The sequence below is a fragment of the Taudactylus pleione genome, unplaced genomic scaffold (genome assembly GCF_031769625.1).
Source record: "Taudactylus pleione unplaced genomic scaffold, aTauple2 ptg001334l, whole genome shotgun sequence".
Lineage (NCBI taxonomy): Eukaryota > Metazoa > Chordata > Amphibia > Anura > Myobatrachidae > Taudactylus > Taudactylus pleione.
Window position 1 is genome coordinate 1591830 of NW_028285734.1, and position 16024 is coordinate 1607853.

A 16024-nucleotide genomic window follows, 5' to 3' on the forward strand; every position below is an offset into this window, starting at 1 on the left:
CCCTGCTACTTACCGTTGGTATTCCGGCGGTCGGGATGCCAGCGTAGGTATTGGGAGAGGCGTCGGTATTGGGAGAGGCTTTGTGATTCTGTCGCCGGTAATATAAGCGCAGGCATCACGCCCGTCGGGATACTAACTGAATCCCGTGTGAGACCTTCTTGTCAACAAACCTGAATCCAGGGACTGACAGCACCAGACAACCCAGAGCCGCTCTGGCAGGTTCTCATGTACTGACATGTCTCTGGTCCCTGCCCGCCCAATAGCTCTGGAAGGGCTCTAATTATCCTGAAAGGAGATTTGCCTCCCCACAGTATAGATCAGTGATCCAAAGTAATCAGTCAGGAAGAATTCACCAGCAGCCAGAAAAGAGGTGCTGAATCAGCTACACACTGTATTCATGTGCCGGACAAGGACGCCGCTGGGTCAGTGACACCTTCCTGCAATTTGGGGCACTAAATTACTGCGCAGTTGACAGAGGGTGTCAGTGACTGACCACTGGCAGGTGTGGCCTAGTGGCGACCATCGATGGTCGATGGTTTTAAACCATCAGACAGGAACCATTGATGGTTTGTGTTTTGCACAAGCGCAGTCGGCACCCGCCCATGCGCAAAACGCATTTGTGTTTTACCAACGTAAAATATATCGTTCTTATTATACCGTCTGCGATTGCCCACCGATGGTGAAAACACTCACCCTCGGCCTCTGGCCATCGATGGTAGCTAAACCATTCAGTTTGGTAGGAGTTTGTGGTGGGGTAGTTTGGTAAGACAGTCAGGAACGGGTAGTCTATGTCACACCAAAATTTAAAATTAGATTTAAAAAAAATTGCAACTTGTGGCTCCTAACTTGTTGTGGAACTACAGGTACCAGCATGCAATGTTAGTGTCAGACCTCCAGAATGAAAGGAGTCTTGTCTCTTCTATGAGTCTAGGGACCAGACGGCTTTTCAAATGTACAAGAGCCATTGTGGGATTTGTAGTTCTACAACAGCAGCTGGAGAGTTGGCTTTACATTTTATGTGTATTTGGTTTATATCACTGATCACCACTAGGGGGCACCATAAGGGGATCACTTCCAGCTGCTGCCCTTACATCTGTTATGCGACTTATATTATGTGCCATCTATGTTCTGTTGGTGGAGGATGAGCCTCCCCACAGCAGCCCGGTAGTAATAACGCCGTCTTCAGTCTTCAGCGCCACCTTTTGAATGACAGCGACAGAGGTCACTGCATAAGGTTCAGCCAGTGGGGGGAAAGACATCATTGTAAATGCCACATTTTCCAGCAATTTCCATAACCGCTCTACATTTACACGCAGGCCATTTACAATGCCATTAAAATATTTAACAACTTGGACAGTAATGGAGCATAGCCTCAAATAGAACCCGGAGGGCCGGTCTGAGCTGTCCCTATGGGCCAGTGTGTAAATTACCAGCTATTGATTGAGGAGGGCGGGGAGGGGGCTCTAGTTATTGACGTACTGTCCTGAGAGTGCAGTAATGATGGAGATGGCAGAAATAGGTGACAGAGCTCAGACATCCTGACTATGAGCAGAATAATGAGGAGATGGCCGCAGGGCAGGAGGTCTCTATTCCCATTTACCACTCTCAGTAATACAGTGTATCCGGGAGGGAGACCCTGGGCAGCGTGCGGAGGGCACAGGGTATATATAGCAGCTTTGTGCTACTTCTCATCTTAGTGTGGAGCATTCTGCTTCCGTTATCCCAAAGAGATTTATTTAGGTTCCACCAAAGCAGCTTCCTAACCCGTAACTGTGTGTGATATACATTAAGCTGCCCCTATATGGGATAACCCGTAACTGTGTGTGATATACATTAAGCTGCCCGTCTATGGGATAACCTGTAACTGTGTGTGATATACATTTAGCTGCCCGTATTTGGGATAACCTGTAACTGTGTGTGATATACATTAAGCTGCCAGCATATGGGATAACCTGTAACTGTGTGTGATATACATTAAGCTGCCCGTATATGGGATAACCCGTAACTGTGTGTGATATACATTAAGCTGCCCGTATATGGGATAACCCGTAACTGTGTGTGATATACATTAAGCTGCCCGTATATGGGATAACCTGTAACTGTGTGTGATATACATTAAGCTGCCCGTCTATGGGATAACCTGTAACTGTGTGTGATATACATTAAGCTGCCCGTATATGGGATAACCTGTAACTGTGTGTGATATACATTAAGCTGCTCGTCTATGGGATAACCTGTAACTGTGTGTGATATACATTAAGCTGCCCGTATATGGGATAACCTGTAACTGTGTGTGATATACATTAAGCTGCCAGCATATGGGATAACCTGTAACTGTGTGTGATATACATTAAGCTGCCCGTATATGGGATAACCTGTAACTGTGTGTGATATACATTAATCTGCCCCTATATGGGATAACCCATAACTGTGTGTGATATACATTAAGCTGCCCGTCTATGGGATAACCTGTAACTGTGTGTGATATACATTAAGCTGCCCGTATTTGGGATAACCCATTACTGTGTGTGATATACATTAAGCTGCCCGTATATGGGATAACCTGTAACTGTGTGTGATATACATTAAGCTGCCCGTCTATGGGATAACCTGTAACTGTGTGTGATATACATTAAGCTGCCCGTATATGGGATAACCTGTAACTGTGTGTGATATACATTAAGCTGCTCGTCTATGGGATAACCTGTAACTGTGTGTGATATACATTAAGCTGCCCGTATATGGGATAACCCGTAACTGTGTGTGATATACATTAAGCTGCCCGTCTATGGGATAACCTGTAACTGTGTGTGATATACATTAAGCTGCCCGTATATGGGATAACCTGTAACTGTGTGTGATATACATTAAGCTGCTCGTCTATGGGATAACCTGTAACTGTGTGTGATATACATTAAGCTGCCCGTATATGGGATAACCTGTAACTGTGTGTGATATACATTAAGCTGCTCGTCTATGGGATAACCTGTAACTGTGTGTGATATACATTAAGCTGCCCGTATATGGGATAACCCGTAACTGTGTGTGATATACATTAAGCTGCCCGTATATGGGATAACCCGTAACTGTGTGTGTGATACATTAAGCTGCCCGTATTTGGGATACATACATACACACACACACACAATATAAAATACATATTGATGAACATCACACTTGGTACTATGTAACAAGCATTCAATGTAAATAGTGGACTTATACAGTATAATTAACAGCACTAGCGCCCCCATGCACAGGAAGAAGGTAGTGCAGGGGGAAATTTAAACATGACGTCTGGCACAGTGCTCCCAACCATCCCTATGTATTATATATCAGGACACCAGGAGAGAGATCAGAGACACAAATGCCAATCCAAATGATCTTGTGTTTCTAGAAGCGTAGTCAGCTGGAGCCATTATGATTCCAGTCCCAGCTCCGCCAGTAAAATAATAAATAAATCAGGGCTCATTCTCCCCATGTACGGCCATGGCCCCCTCCAGCAGCGCAGACACGTTTATGCTAAATCCGAGCTACATAAACATTGATGCTAAAAGTAATTTGGACACATTCCAGATAACTCGCTGAGCAATTTAGGAAGAGATTACAGGAAACAACAGGAGGGACCTACCTGACTTACATGAGAATGTTGTCTAACAAGGCCGGCGTTCTGCGGCAAGCTCCCCCCACCATACAATATTTAGCACCCCGGGGAGATGTAACGAATGTGTGAATAGACCATAATACACTGAAATCCTGATGTGGCGCTAACACAGTCTGGTGGATACACGTTCACACCCGGGACACAAAACATTCTATAAAAAACCTTTTGTCTTCAACCAGAGAGATGAAGATTTTGTAAAAGCGTCAGGGGCCAGCGCCCGGCTGGCTGTGGGGTTGGGTAGAGATGAAGGGAGCGGGTAGAGCACAGGAATGGGGGGGTGTAAGCACCGGCTTTGATCAATAAACCAGGACTGTAGAAAATTGTTAAATGCTATGCAGGCCGGGTAGAGCTCTGCTTGTTTTATTTAACAGTTTTATTCCTGTAAATTATTACTCACTTTCCCCTAGTCGCTCTGTGATTTTCACATGACTGTCAGTTCCTGGCGTTCGGGGTGTAAACCGATGGACACGGGCACCTCTCTCTGGCCCTGACTGATAGGCAGAGAGGGGCAGAATGTAGAGAAGTGGTGACAGGACAGAGACAGACACTGCCCCCTACAGGCCAGGGCTTTACACCGACCCGTAATAGTCCATCTAGACCAGTGGTTCTCAAACTCAGGGCCTGATTCAGAGCCGCTCGTAAGCAGCCGCTCGTTCGCTCTGAGCGATGTTCGCACAACTGCGCATGCGTCGTAATGCGCATGCGTAAACCAGTCATTGCGGTCGGAAATCGAGCGCTCGCTAAACAGCGAGGGGCTGCTAATTTGATTGACAGAATGTACCGTTTGTGGGTGGTAACAGGGGAAGGTGCTTGAAAACGGGGGAGTGGAGATCCGAACGCAGGCGTACCTAACGGTAAAAAGGGCGTTTAATGGGAGTGCATAATTAGTAATGGAGCGTCATCGACCACGTCACTTGGTTGTCTTTTAGCCTGAACTGCTCGCAGTGATAGCGGGAAGTAAATCCTACCACAAGCACTGCGAGCAGTTCAGATGCCTTTCGATGTTCCCGATTAATCTAATAAATACCGGAGATGACGTGTGATGCGAACGGCAAAGGGGCGTCTTTACAAAATAGCAAGCGCATTTTTCGTTCGCTCGCTCAGACAGAGGCGTCAACAAACTGCAATGAGCGAGCGCTCAATTTAAATAGCCAGCCCCTTTTTAGGAACGACCGTCCGCAAATAGCGTCCGGCTCTGAATCAGGCCCTTGGTCCTCAGGACCCCACACAGTTCATGTTTTGCCGGTCACCCAGCGGGTGCACAGGTGTACTTATTACTCACTGACACATTTTAAAAGATCCACAGGTGAAGCTAATTATTTCAATTGTGATTCTGCCAGGAGACCTGGAAAACATGCACTGTTTGGGGGGTCCTGAGGACCTGATTCAGAGCCGGACGCTATTTGCGGACGCTCGTTCTTAAAAAGGGGCCGGATATTTAAATTGAGCGCTCGCTCTTTGCGGTCTGTTGACGCCTCTATGTCTGAGCGAACGTCCGAAAAATGCGCTCGCTATTTTGTAAAGACGCCCCTTTGCCGTTCGCATCACACGTCATCTCCGTTATTTATTAGATTAATCGGGAACATTGAAAGGCATCTGAACTGCTCGCGGTGCTTGTGGTAGGATTTACTTCCTGCTATCACTGCGAGCAGTTCAGGCTAAAAGACAACCAAGTGACGTGGTCGATGACGCTCCATTACTAATTATGCACTCCCATTAAACGCCCTTTTTACCGTTAGGCACGCCTGCGTTCGGATCTCCACTCCCCCGTTTTCAAGCACCTTCCCCTGTTACCACCCACAAACGGTACATTCTGTCAATCAAATTAGCAGCCCCTCGCTGTTTTGCGAGCGCACGATTTCCGACCACAATGACTGGTTTGCGCATGCGCATTACGTCCCATACGCATGCGCAGTTGTGCGAACATCGCTCAGAGCGAACGAGCGGCCCCTTACGAGCGTCTCTGAATCAGGCCCTGAGTTTGAGAATCACTGATCTAGACAAATGAAGCAATGGTACAACGAGGGTGAGGAGGATACACTGTGCTCTCTGTACAACGCTGTGGAACATGTAGGCGCCATTTATATATAACTGTTGTTATTAAGTACGAAGTCTAATAATGATACATTCTATAGTTTACCAAAATGACTAATTCTTTTATTAATATTCTGCAGGGTCGTAAATAAAAAACAAATACATATAAATATGCAGAAAGAGATCAAAACCAAAGATATATAGAGGACCCTGCCCAGAAGAGCTTACAATCTAGAGGCAGTAAGAGCACATATGTACTAGTCATTTATTATTAGTCATTTATGACCTAATAGTGCAGCAGCGCAGTTTCCTCCAGGGTAATAGTGCAAATGTTTGGTTTGGGTACAAGGACATAAAACGAGGCGAAGCTCCTTCCGGCTGCGCTGACCTAAGTAAATTCCTATGCGATTACCGCCAGACTGTCAGGACGGGAGGAATAGGCGCTAATTAGAAGGCGTCAGCAGCATCATGGTAGTATTGTGTCACCAGGAACCAGAATGGGGGACCCTAGGACTCGGTGTATAGAGAGTCCGTCTGTTACTGCAGGGATGTCAGATGCTGCTATTACAGGATGCACTAGTTCCTTGTTACATATCACATACCTGAGCTCACAGCCGACATGTCACATAAGCTGGGCCAGACCGGGTGGGTGGTCCGTCTGGTGTGCGCCCCCCATGTAGCTGCTATAATTGTTTTGTCTCACAGATGTGATTGCACCCGAATCCTGGTTGGGTGGTTCCAGAAAACACAATATGTGAATTATGACAAACCAAGACACCCCAAATGTGGTGTTCAGCTATGAAACAGAGCCGTATAATTTATTCATGCACTTGAGATATATATATATATATATATATATATATAAATATTCACCATTTATACACATAGAAATCTATATATTTACACGCACATATGTACATAATTGGGAACAGCTGCTATGTACAAGCACATCTGCAAGCTGCTAATTGCGTCTCTCTGTATCTTCCCGTTCCCACCCGTTGTGCCACGTTGTGCCCTCATCACACAGCTAACCCTTCCCCTGCTGTCAGCCTGTTGATGCCACCGCTATAGTCTCTACACAGACAATACCAGCTCCAACACTCGCCACAGGCCCACATTGCCTCTTGCGGCAATTAGACTGCCCAGGAGAGAAACCTGGGGGCTTCTACTCTCCAACTGTAAATGGACATACCTTTCCCCCAATAATACTTTGTTTTATAAGGAGACTATATAAAGAAGCTCATTATAGTGTGACCTCTGTGGTAGATAGTAAGGCACTTAAGCTGGCCACAGATGCTACGATCAACCTGACTGGACTCTTATATGTGGCCAAATTGTAGAAGACCTCATCTTGTGTCACTGGTGCCTATTAGTGCTGTCAGAAGGTACAGTACATTACACAGGCCAATAGCGACCATCAAAGGACTACTTTCACTGGCATCTCCAATGATGGTCCATCGACTTAGGTGGGGGTGCTTTCAGGCATGGGGGAGGGGGGGTGTTCTGGGGAGAACATGTGCTGAAATATTCAGCTGTGGGCTGACAGTCTGTCAGCGGAGTTATGTGGTGAGAATGCTCCCATTTGCCGCAAGATGGCAGATTATCCAGCACACGAGATCTGATTAATTTGCTACAACAGAATCCTACACTATATAAAGAGAAGTATATGGCTGCCACCAGCAGTAAAACCAGAAGAGGGATCTCTCCAATGTAGATGAATCACCTTGGGGCGGTGAAACGCGCGGGGTCAGAGCGGCTCTGCTGTATGTGGCAGTTTCCTAAGGGAGGTGATTTTTTTTTTTTTACTTTTCTTTTGAAGTAAAATGTGTCATTCTTGTATCTAAATGAGTGAATGATGAATCCGAACTTATTAGTGCAAGACAGCTGGACCTTTAAGTGAGGCAACCGCCTGAATGCAAGATTGCAAAATAGACTTAACCAGTGTACTTTGCTAGTGATCGTACCTAACCACTGGGAAAGGATGGGGTTACATGTCACAGTATACCTAAAACCAGTACTTTTAGGAGAACAGTCTTTTTGACCTATAATGGACTAGTCATGTATTGTCCCCCGAATACAGCCGGCCCCAATCATCACAATTGAACCTGCTAGCGTGAACAACTATTTGTGTTGCAAACCTGGTAATGATGGCGCAGTGGTCGGACAATCTCAGAGGTATGCTGAACCTTTCAATTTAGATCTGCGGACCCCCCCTTGCCCCCCATCCCTCCCAAAACATCCTGACATATTGAACGGTCTCACATTTTAAGCAATTTGTATTTTCCTTCACATCAATATAATGGATTTAAAGGTTTTGTTCCAAAATAATATTTTGTTTTGGTGTTGCCGATTTTTCAAAACCCTTTAGTCAACCATAGAACATCTGCACCCATCCACGGGGCATCAGTTGACATGTGGTTGTTTTACAAGGAGAACAGGACAGGAAGCTACTAATGGCACAAGTACTGAAACGTGTCTCCACAACCCCTACTGAACACAAGTCTTGTGTAACGGTGTGAAGATACAGGACACAAAGGGACCCACCGATTATTTGGCCAACTACGATATCGGTGACGAAACACAGAAATAAGTTACCTGATAAAGATATTATCTGCTCTCTATCCTGTCTAGATATCTACTAATACCAGGAGTACAGATCCTGGTTGAAGCTCGGTCTTCACCTGAGATTAACGTCTCATTCTGCAGGGTGGTACCGAGCAGCTGGAGATGGCCACACACATTCCCGAGAACCTAATAACACAATGTAACAGCATAGGAAAGCTTCGTTCCTGTTGTCACCACCGACTGAAATGAAATCACCAAAAACTATAGGATAAGAGGCAGCTGCCAAATGAGCAAAGTGCTGTCCGTGTCTCCCCCGGGCTGGGCACTGCCGGTGGAAGGATTAAAGTTCCGATAACCAGGTCCTCCTGATATTATAACCACTGAGGTGATCTCTTTATGATGAGAGTCTCTAGAGCAAGGTCGGCTTCTAAACCACACGTCGGGGTCATCGGTCATCTCGTATATAGAACCATCCTCCTCGGTGGTCTCCAGACTACCACTGTCCGCTCTGGAGCCCTCTTTGGCGGAGAGGTGGTGGCCGGGGAGGTGAGAAGTTCCGCGCAGGCGGTACTGGAGAAGGATCCCTTTCAGTCGCGAAGGAGGTTGGTTGTCCGAAGAGGGCTCGTGGGATTGGCTGTTTGGAGTCTCCTTAGCTGCTGCTGCCCCCTCGTTTTCCCGAACGTCTTCTGATGAACCCTGCTCTGTCCTAAGAGCTTCAGGAGCCATTGTACTACAGGCAACGTTGAGGAACTGTACCGGCCCACAATGTCCGTTTAGGGAGACCATTCCTTTACCTATGAGATTAGACCGAGAGAGAACAGGAAGTGAGTAAGTATGTGATGTACTAGACTATGTTGATATTACCAATTAGTCAATGAACTAACTTTTTTTTTTTACTATAAATTTTTTCTGTACACTACGGGCCTGATTCAGCAAGTAACGCAGTTGCTAATACGCACGTAATCGGCCAATTGTTGCGTTTTGCGCATGCATCGTAGTGCGCGAGCCGGCCACTACGATTGGGATTGTGATCGGGAGAGTGACTGACAGGAAGTGCCGTTTTTGTGGGTGGTAACGGGGGGGTGGACGCAGTCATGCCAGTGCGTATGAACGCCGTTGCAGGGGCGCACATAAATTAGGCACTGCGATGCCTTACGTAGCCTGAGGCCTCATAGCGTGCGATAAGGTTAGCAATTTCTGGGTAGGGTTTGACCTTGTGCAAGTGTGCGTGAGGCTGCGATGGTACTCATTTGTACCGATGGTTTTGCAGTCTTGCTATACATTACGGACGTGTGTAAGGTAAAGTGGGCGCCCTTATGTAGTGCTGCGGTGGCATAGCGATCGCAATGGATTAGCATATGATCGCAGTTGATCTGCGTGCGTAATCGCTATTGCATTCGCAGTTGCATTCCGTAAAGAATCAGGCCCTATATCCCCATTATAAGACACAGCAGGAGGTTCATGAAAATACTGAGTACCAGGGCCGTCAAGAGGAAATTCAGGCCTCCGTATATAGACATCTTGGGCCTCCACGGGCTGTGCACGCAGCATTAGCAGAAGGGGTGTGTGACTGCATTGACCAATAGGAAGCTACCATTAGCAAGTTGTTGATCCGCACAGTCCCATTCTCTCCCGATCCCTATGGCGGATGGGGCCAGAGCAGTGGTCACTGGCAGTTGCCCATTATAATCCACCATTGCCAAGCCCCTAAGGTTGGCTATGGGACCCAGGTACACCCCCCCACTCTTTCCCCTCCCCACCACCACCACAACACTCCTCTCAGCATCTAGAGGGAGCACAGATTGACAATGCAGAACTAGGCAAAAATGCCTCATGCACTGTAATGCACAGTGGTTAGCATTGCTGCCTCACACTGCTGGGGTCATGGGTTTGATTCCTTCCAGGGCTGTGTTTTTTGTTCTCCTTAATGCTTGCATGGGTTCTCTCATAGTTAAGGCTGCGCATCTGGTACAGTATATAGTTACGGCTGCATATTGGTAGCAATGTATAGTTACGGAAGCATATCTGGTACAGTATATAGTTACGGCTGCATATTGGTAGCAATGTATAGTTACGGCTGCATATTGGTAGCAATGTATAGTTAAGGCTGCACCTTGGTAGCAATGTATAGTTACGGCTGCATATTGGTAGCAATGCATAGCTAAGGCTGCACATTGGTAGCAATGTATAGTTACGGTAGCATATCTGGTACAGTATATAGTTACGGCTGCATATTGGTAACAATGTATAGTTATGGCAGTGTATCAGATACAGTATATAGTTACGGCTGCATATTGGTAGCAATGTATAGTTAAGGCTGCGCATTGGTAGCAATGTATAGTTACGGTAGCATATCTGGTACAGTATATAGTTACGGCTGCATATTGGTAGCAATGTATAGTTACGGCTGCATATTGGTAGCAATGTATAGTTACGGTTATTCATTGGTAGCAATGTATAGTAACGGCTGCACCTTGGTAGCAATGTATAGTTACGGCTGCACCTTGGTAGCAATGTATAGTTACGGCTGCATATTGGTAGCAATGCATAGCTAAGGCTGCACATTGGTAGCAATGTATAGTTACGGTAGCATATCTGGTACAGTATATAGTTACGGCTGCATATTGGTAGCAATGTATAGTTACGGCTGCATATTGGTAGCAATGTATAGTTACGGCTGCATATTGGTAACAATGTATAGTTATGGCAGTGTATCAGGTACAGTATATAGTTACGGCTGCATATTGGTAGCAATGTATAGTTACGGTTATTCATTGGTAGCAATGTATAGTAACGGCTGCACCTTGGTAGCAATGTATAGTTACGGCTGCACCTTGGTAGCAATGTGTAGTTACGGAAGCATATGTGGTACAGTATATAGTTACGGCTGCATATTGGTAGCAATGTATAGTTACGGTTATTCATTGGTAGCAATGTATAATTACGGCAGTGTATCAGATACAGTACATAGTTACGGCTGCATATTGGTAGCAATGTATAGTTACGGTTATTCATTGGTAGCAATGTATAGTAACGGCTGCACCTTGGTAGCAATGTATAGTTACGGCTGCATATTGGTAGCAATGCATAGCTAAGGCTGCACATTGGTAGCAATGTATAGTTACGGTAGCATATCTGGTACAGTATATAGTTACGGCTGCATATTGGTAACAATGTATAGTTATGGCAGTGTATCAGATACAGTATATAGTTACGGCTGCATATTGGTAGCAATGTATAGTTAAGGCTGCGCATTGGTAGCAATGTATAGTTACGGTAGCATATCTGGTACAGTATATAGTTACGGCTGCATATTGGTAGCAATGTATAGTTACGGCAGCACATCTGGTACAGTATATAGTTATGGCTGCATATTGGTAGCAATGTATAGTTACGGCTGCATATTGGTAGCAATGTGTAGTTACGGAAGCATATGTGGTACAGTATATAGTTACGGCTGCATATTGGTAGCAATGTATAGTTACGGTTATTCATTGGTAGCAATGTATAGTAACGGCTGCACCTTGGTAGCAATGTATAGTTACGGCTGCATATTGGTAGCAATGCATAGCTAAGGCTGCACATTGGTAGCAATGTATAGTTACGGTAGCATATCTGGTACAGTATATAGTTACGGCTGCATATTGGTAACAATGTATAGTTATGGCAGTGTATCAGGTACAGTATATAGTTACGGCTGCATATTGGTAGCAATGTATAGTAACGGCTGCACCTTGGTAGCAATGTATAGTTACGGCTGCATATTGGTAGCAATGTATAGTTACGGCTGCACCTTGGTAGCAATGTGTAGTTACGGAAGCATATGTGGTACAGTATATAGTTACGGCTGCATATTGGTAGCAATGTATAGTTACGGTTATTCATTGGTAGCAATGTATAGTAACGGCTGCACCTTGGTAGCAATGTATAGTTACGGCTGCATATTGGTAGCAATGTATAGTTACGGCTGCACCTTGGTAGCAATGTGTAGTTACGGAAGCATATGTGGTACAGTATATAGTTACGGCTGTGTATTGGTAGCAACGTATAATTACGGCAGTGTATCAGATACAGTATATAGTTACGGCTATGCATTGGTAGCAATGTATAGTAATGGCTGCACCTTGGTAGCAATGTATAGTTACGGCTGCATATTGGTAGCAATGTGTAGTTATGGCTGCACCTTGTTAGCAATGTGTAGTTATGGAAGCATATGTGGTACAGTATATAGTTACGGCTGTGTATTGGTAGCAATGTATAATTACGGCAGTGTATCAGATACAGTATATAGTTACGGCTGCATATTGGTAGCAATGTATAGTTACGGCAATATATCTGGTACAGTATATAGTTACGGCTGTGTATTGGTTGCAATGTATAGATACAGCTGCGTTCTAGGTTTTATATAGCAGTTGTTGTGTGTGCTTTATGCAGCAGGTTACTTAGTTTCCATATTAGTGCAGGAGAAACACAGCAAAACAATCATTCCTACCTGTGATTTTGGGGATTCCCTCCAGCTTTGGCACAGGTAATGTGATTAGGATGCCCAGGTGTGTGCCCACCCACAGCAAGCCCTGGCAGATCAGCAGAGCTGTTACACGTGGATTCTTCTGCCCTGAGGAAGGAGAACACAGCAAGGTGATTACAAGAGGGGGTGATCACTACATTATATAACCTCCCTGCTCTGTGCGCCAAATAAGAGTGAGATACAACACACAGAGACACATCCTTTGTAGAAAGTGTGATGAATAGTGATGCGGATACACATCGGTGGGTGCTGCCCCGTGTAGGCATGAAATGATATGCAGTCTCCACAGAGATAGGCATGAAATGATCTGCAGTCTCCACAGAGATCAGACAGAGAGACAGACGCTTGCTCCCTGCCAGAGTTTAGCATGTTGAGAGTGTCAGCTTGGATTAAGGTGGCCATTCACATAGTACCTTGAGGAGGGAGCCAGGGATATGGGCTGCGGTCAATATGTACTATATCGTTAACGAGACCATCACTATCCTTCCCGTTCAGCCGCAATGCACTCAGGACAGACATCATCTGAGCATCGACAGGTTACCTCTGCTAATTATCTATTCTCTCATCTGGATACAGCTGCTTAACACACAGATCTATAACCCCGGGAGGCCAGGTGAGAAGTTCTAGCACTAGTACTGAGAATCATACAGTAACTATAAAACAAGTATTCACACCCCTCTGGCACTAGTACTGGGAATCACACAGTATCTATAATACAAGTATTCACACCCTTCCGGCACTAGTACGGGTATACATCCCTCTGACACTAGTACCAAGAATTATACAGTAACTATGAAACAAGTATTTACACCCCTCTGACACTAGTACCAAGAATTATACAGTAACTATGAAACAAGTATTCACACCCTGGCTTTAATACCAGAAATCATACAGTAACTATAAAACAAGTATTCACACCCTTCCGGCACTAGTACGGGTATCACATCCCTCTGACACTAGTACCAAGAATTATACAGTAACTATAAAACAAGTATTCACACCCCTCTGACACTCGTACTGGGAATCATACAGTAACTATAATACAAGTATTCACACCCTTCCGGCACTAGTACGGGTATCACATCCCTCTGACACTAGTACCAAGAATTATACAGTAACTATAAAACAAGTATTCACACCCCTCTGACACTCGTACTGGGAATCATACAGTAACTATAATACAAGTATTCACACCCTTCCGGCACTAGTACGGGTATCACATCCCTCTGACACTAGTACCAAGAATTATACAGTAACTATAAAACAAGTATTCACACCCCTCTGACACTCGTACTGGGAATCATACAGTAACTATAATACAAGTATTCACACCCTTCCGGCACTAGTACGGGTATCACACCCCTCTGATACTAGTACAGGGAATCATACAGTAACTATAAAACAAGTATTCACACCCTGGTTTTAATTCCGGAAATCATACAGTAACTATAAACTCTTACATGTCAGTATGAGTGAGCACTATGGAGTATTACCTGTCAGTAGTATTAATATACTCCTACATGTCAGTATGAGTGAGCACTATGGAGTATTACCTGTCAGTAGCATTAATATACTCCTACATGTCAGTATGAGCGAGTACTATGAAGTATTACCTGTCAGTAGTATTAATATACTATTACATGTCAGTATGAGTGAGCACTATGGTATATTACCTGTCAGTAGCATTAATATACTCCTACATGTCAGTATGAGTGAGCACTATGGAGTATTACCTGTCAGTAGCATTAATATACTCCTACATGTCAGTATGAGCGAGTACTATGAAGTATTACCTGTCAGTAGTATTAATATACTCTTACATGTCAGTATGAGTGAGCACTATGGAATATTACCTGTCAGTAGCATTAATATACTCCTACATGTCAGTATGAGCGAGTACTATAAAGTATTACCTGTCAGTAGTATTAATATACTCCTACATGTCAGTATGAGTGAGCACTATGGAGTATTACCTGTCTGCAGCATTAATATACTCCTACATGTCAGTATGAGCGAGCACTAAGGAGTATTACCTGTCAGTAGCATTAATATTCTCCTACATGTCAGTATGAGTGAGCACTATGGAGTACTACCTGTCAGTAGCATTAATATACTCCTACATGTCAGTATGAGTGAGCACTATGGAGTATTACCTGTCAGTAGCATTAATATACTCTTACATGTCAGTATGAGTGAGCACTATGGAGTATTACCTGTCAGTAGTATTGAGCATTAATATACTCCTACATGTCAGTATGAGCGAGCACTATGAAGTATTACCTGTCAGTAGCATTAATATACTCCTACATGTCAGTATGAGCGAGCACTATGGAGTATTACCTGTCAGTAGTATTGAGCATTAATATACTCCTACATGTCAGTATGAGTGAGCACTATGGATATATTACCTGTCAGTAGCATTAATATACTCCTACATGTCAGTATGAGCGAGTACTATGAAGTATTACCTGTCAGTAGTATTAATATACTCCTACATGTCAGTATGAGTGAGCACTATGGAGTATTACCTGTCAGTAGTATTGAGCATTAATATACTCTTACATGTGAGTATGAGTGAGCACTATGGAGTATTACCTGTCAGTAGTATTGAGCATTAATATACTCCTACATGTCAGTATCAGTGAGCACTATGGAGTACTACCTGTCAGTAGCATTATACTCCTACACGTCAGTATGAGTGAGCACTATGGAGTACTACCTGTCAGTAGCATTAATATACTCCTACATGTCAGTATGAGTGAGCACTATGGAGTATTACCTGTCAGTAGTATTGAGCATTAATATACTCTTACATGTGAGTATGAGTGAGCACTATGGAGTATTACCTGTCAGTAGCATTAATATACTCCTACATGTCAGTATGAGTGAGCACTATGGAATATTACCTGTCAGTAGCATTAATAACAAGAGATATGGTAAGAACTTACCTTTGTTATCTCTGTTTCTACGAAGTCCATAGGGTCCACAGGGTTGACCTTGGGGTATAGGTTGGGAACCAAATCCGGGCACCACGCAGTTAAAGCTTTTAGCTCCCAGGATGCACTTGGGTCCACTCTCCCTATAACCCCGCCCCCCAGCCAGAGGCACCTCAGTTTGTAAGTAGCCAAAGGCCGGAGGAGAGAAAAAGAGAGAGAAAACTGGAACACTCTAGAACCATACTCACAGAAAAGGAGACGAGAAACCGGTGACCAGTAACACAGCCCATAGGTGCGTCA

The 16024-nt window shown here is 44.5% G+C and overlaps 1 protein-coding gene across 4 annotated transcripts in view; it reads right to left on the reverse strand.

Moving 5' to 3' along the window:
* Window positions 1–5810: 5810 nt before the first annotated feature.
* The window catches only part of ARHGEF10L (Rho guanine nucleotide exchange factor 10 like), a 154900-nt gene continuing 144686 nt past the window's right edge, over window positions 5811–16024 (reverse strand). For all 4 annotated transcript variants that reach the window (XM_088463237.1, XM_088463236.1, XM_088463234.1 and 1 more), the window contains 2 exons: window positions 12753–12875; window positions 5811–9054 (listed from right to left, as the gene is read on the reverse strand). In XM_088463237.1, coding sequence (XP_088319363.1) covers window positions 8522–9054; window positions 12753–12875 — 656 coding nt within the window. In that variant the 3' untranslated portion in view covers window positions 5811–8521. The remainder of the gene's footprint in view (window positions 9055–12752; window positions 12876–16024) is intronic.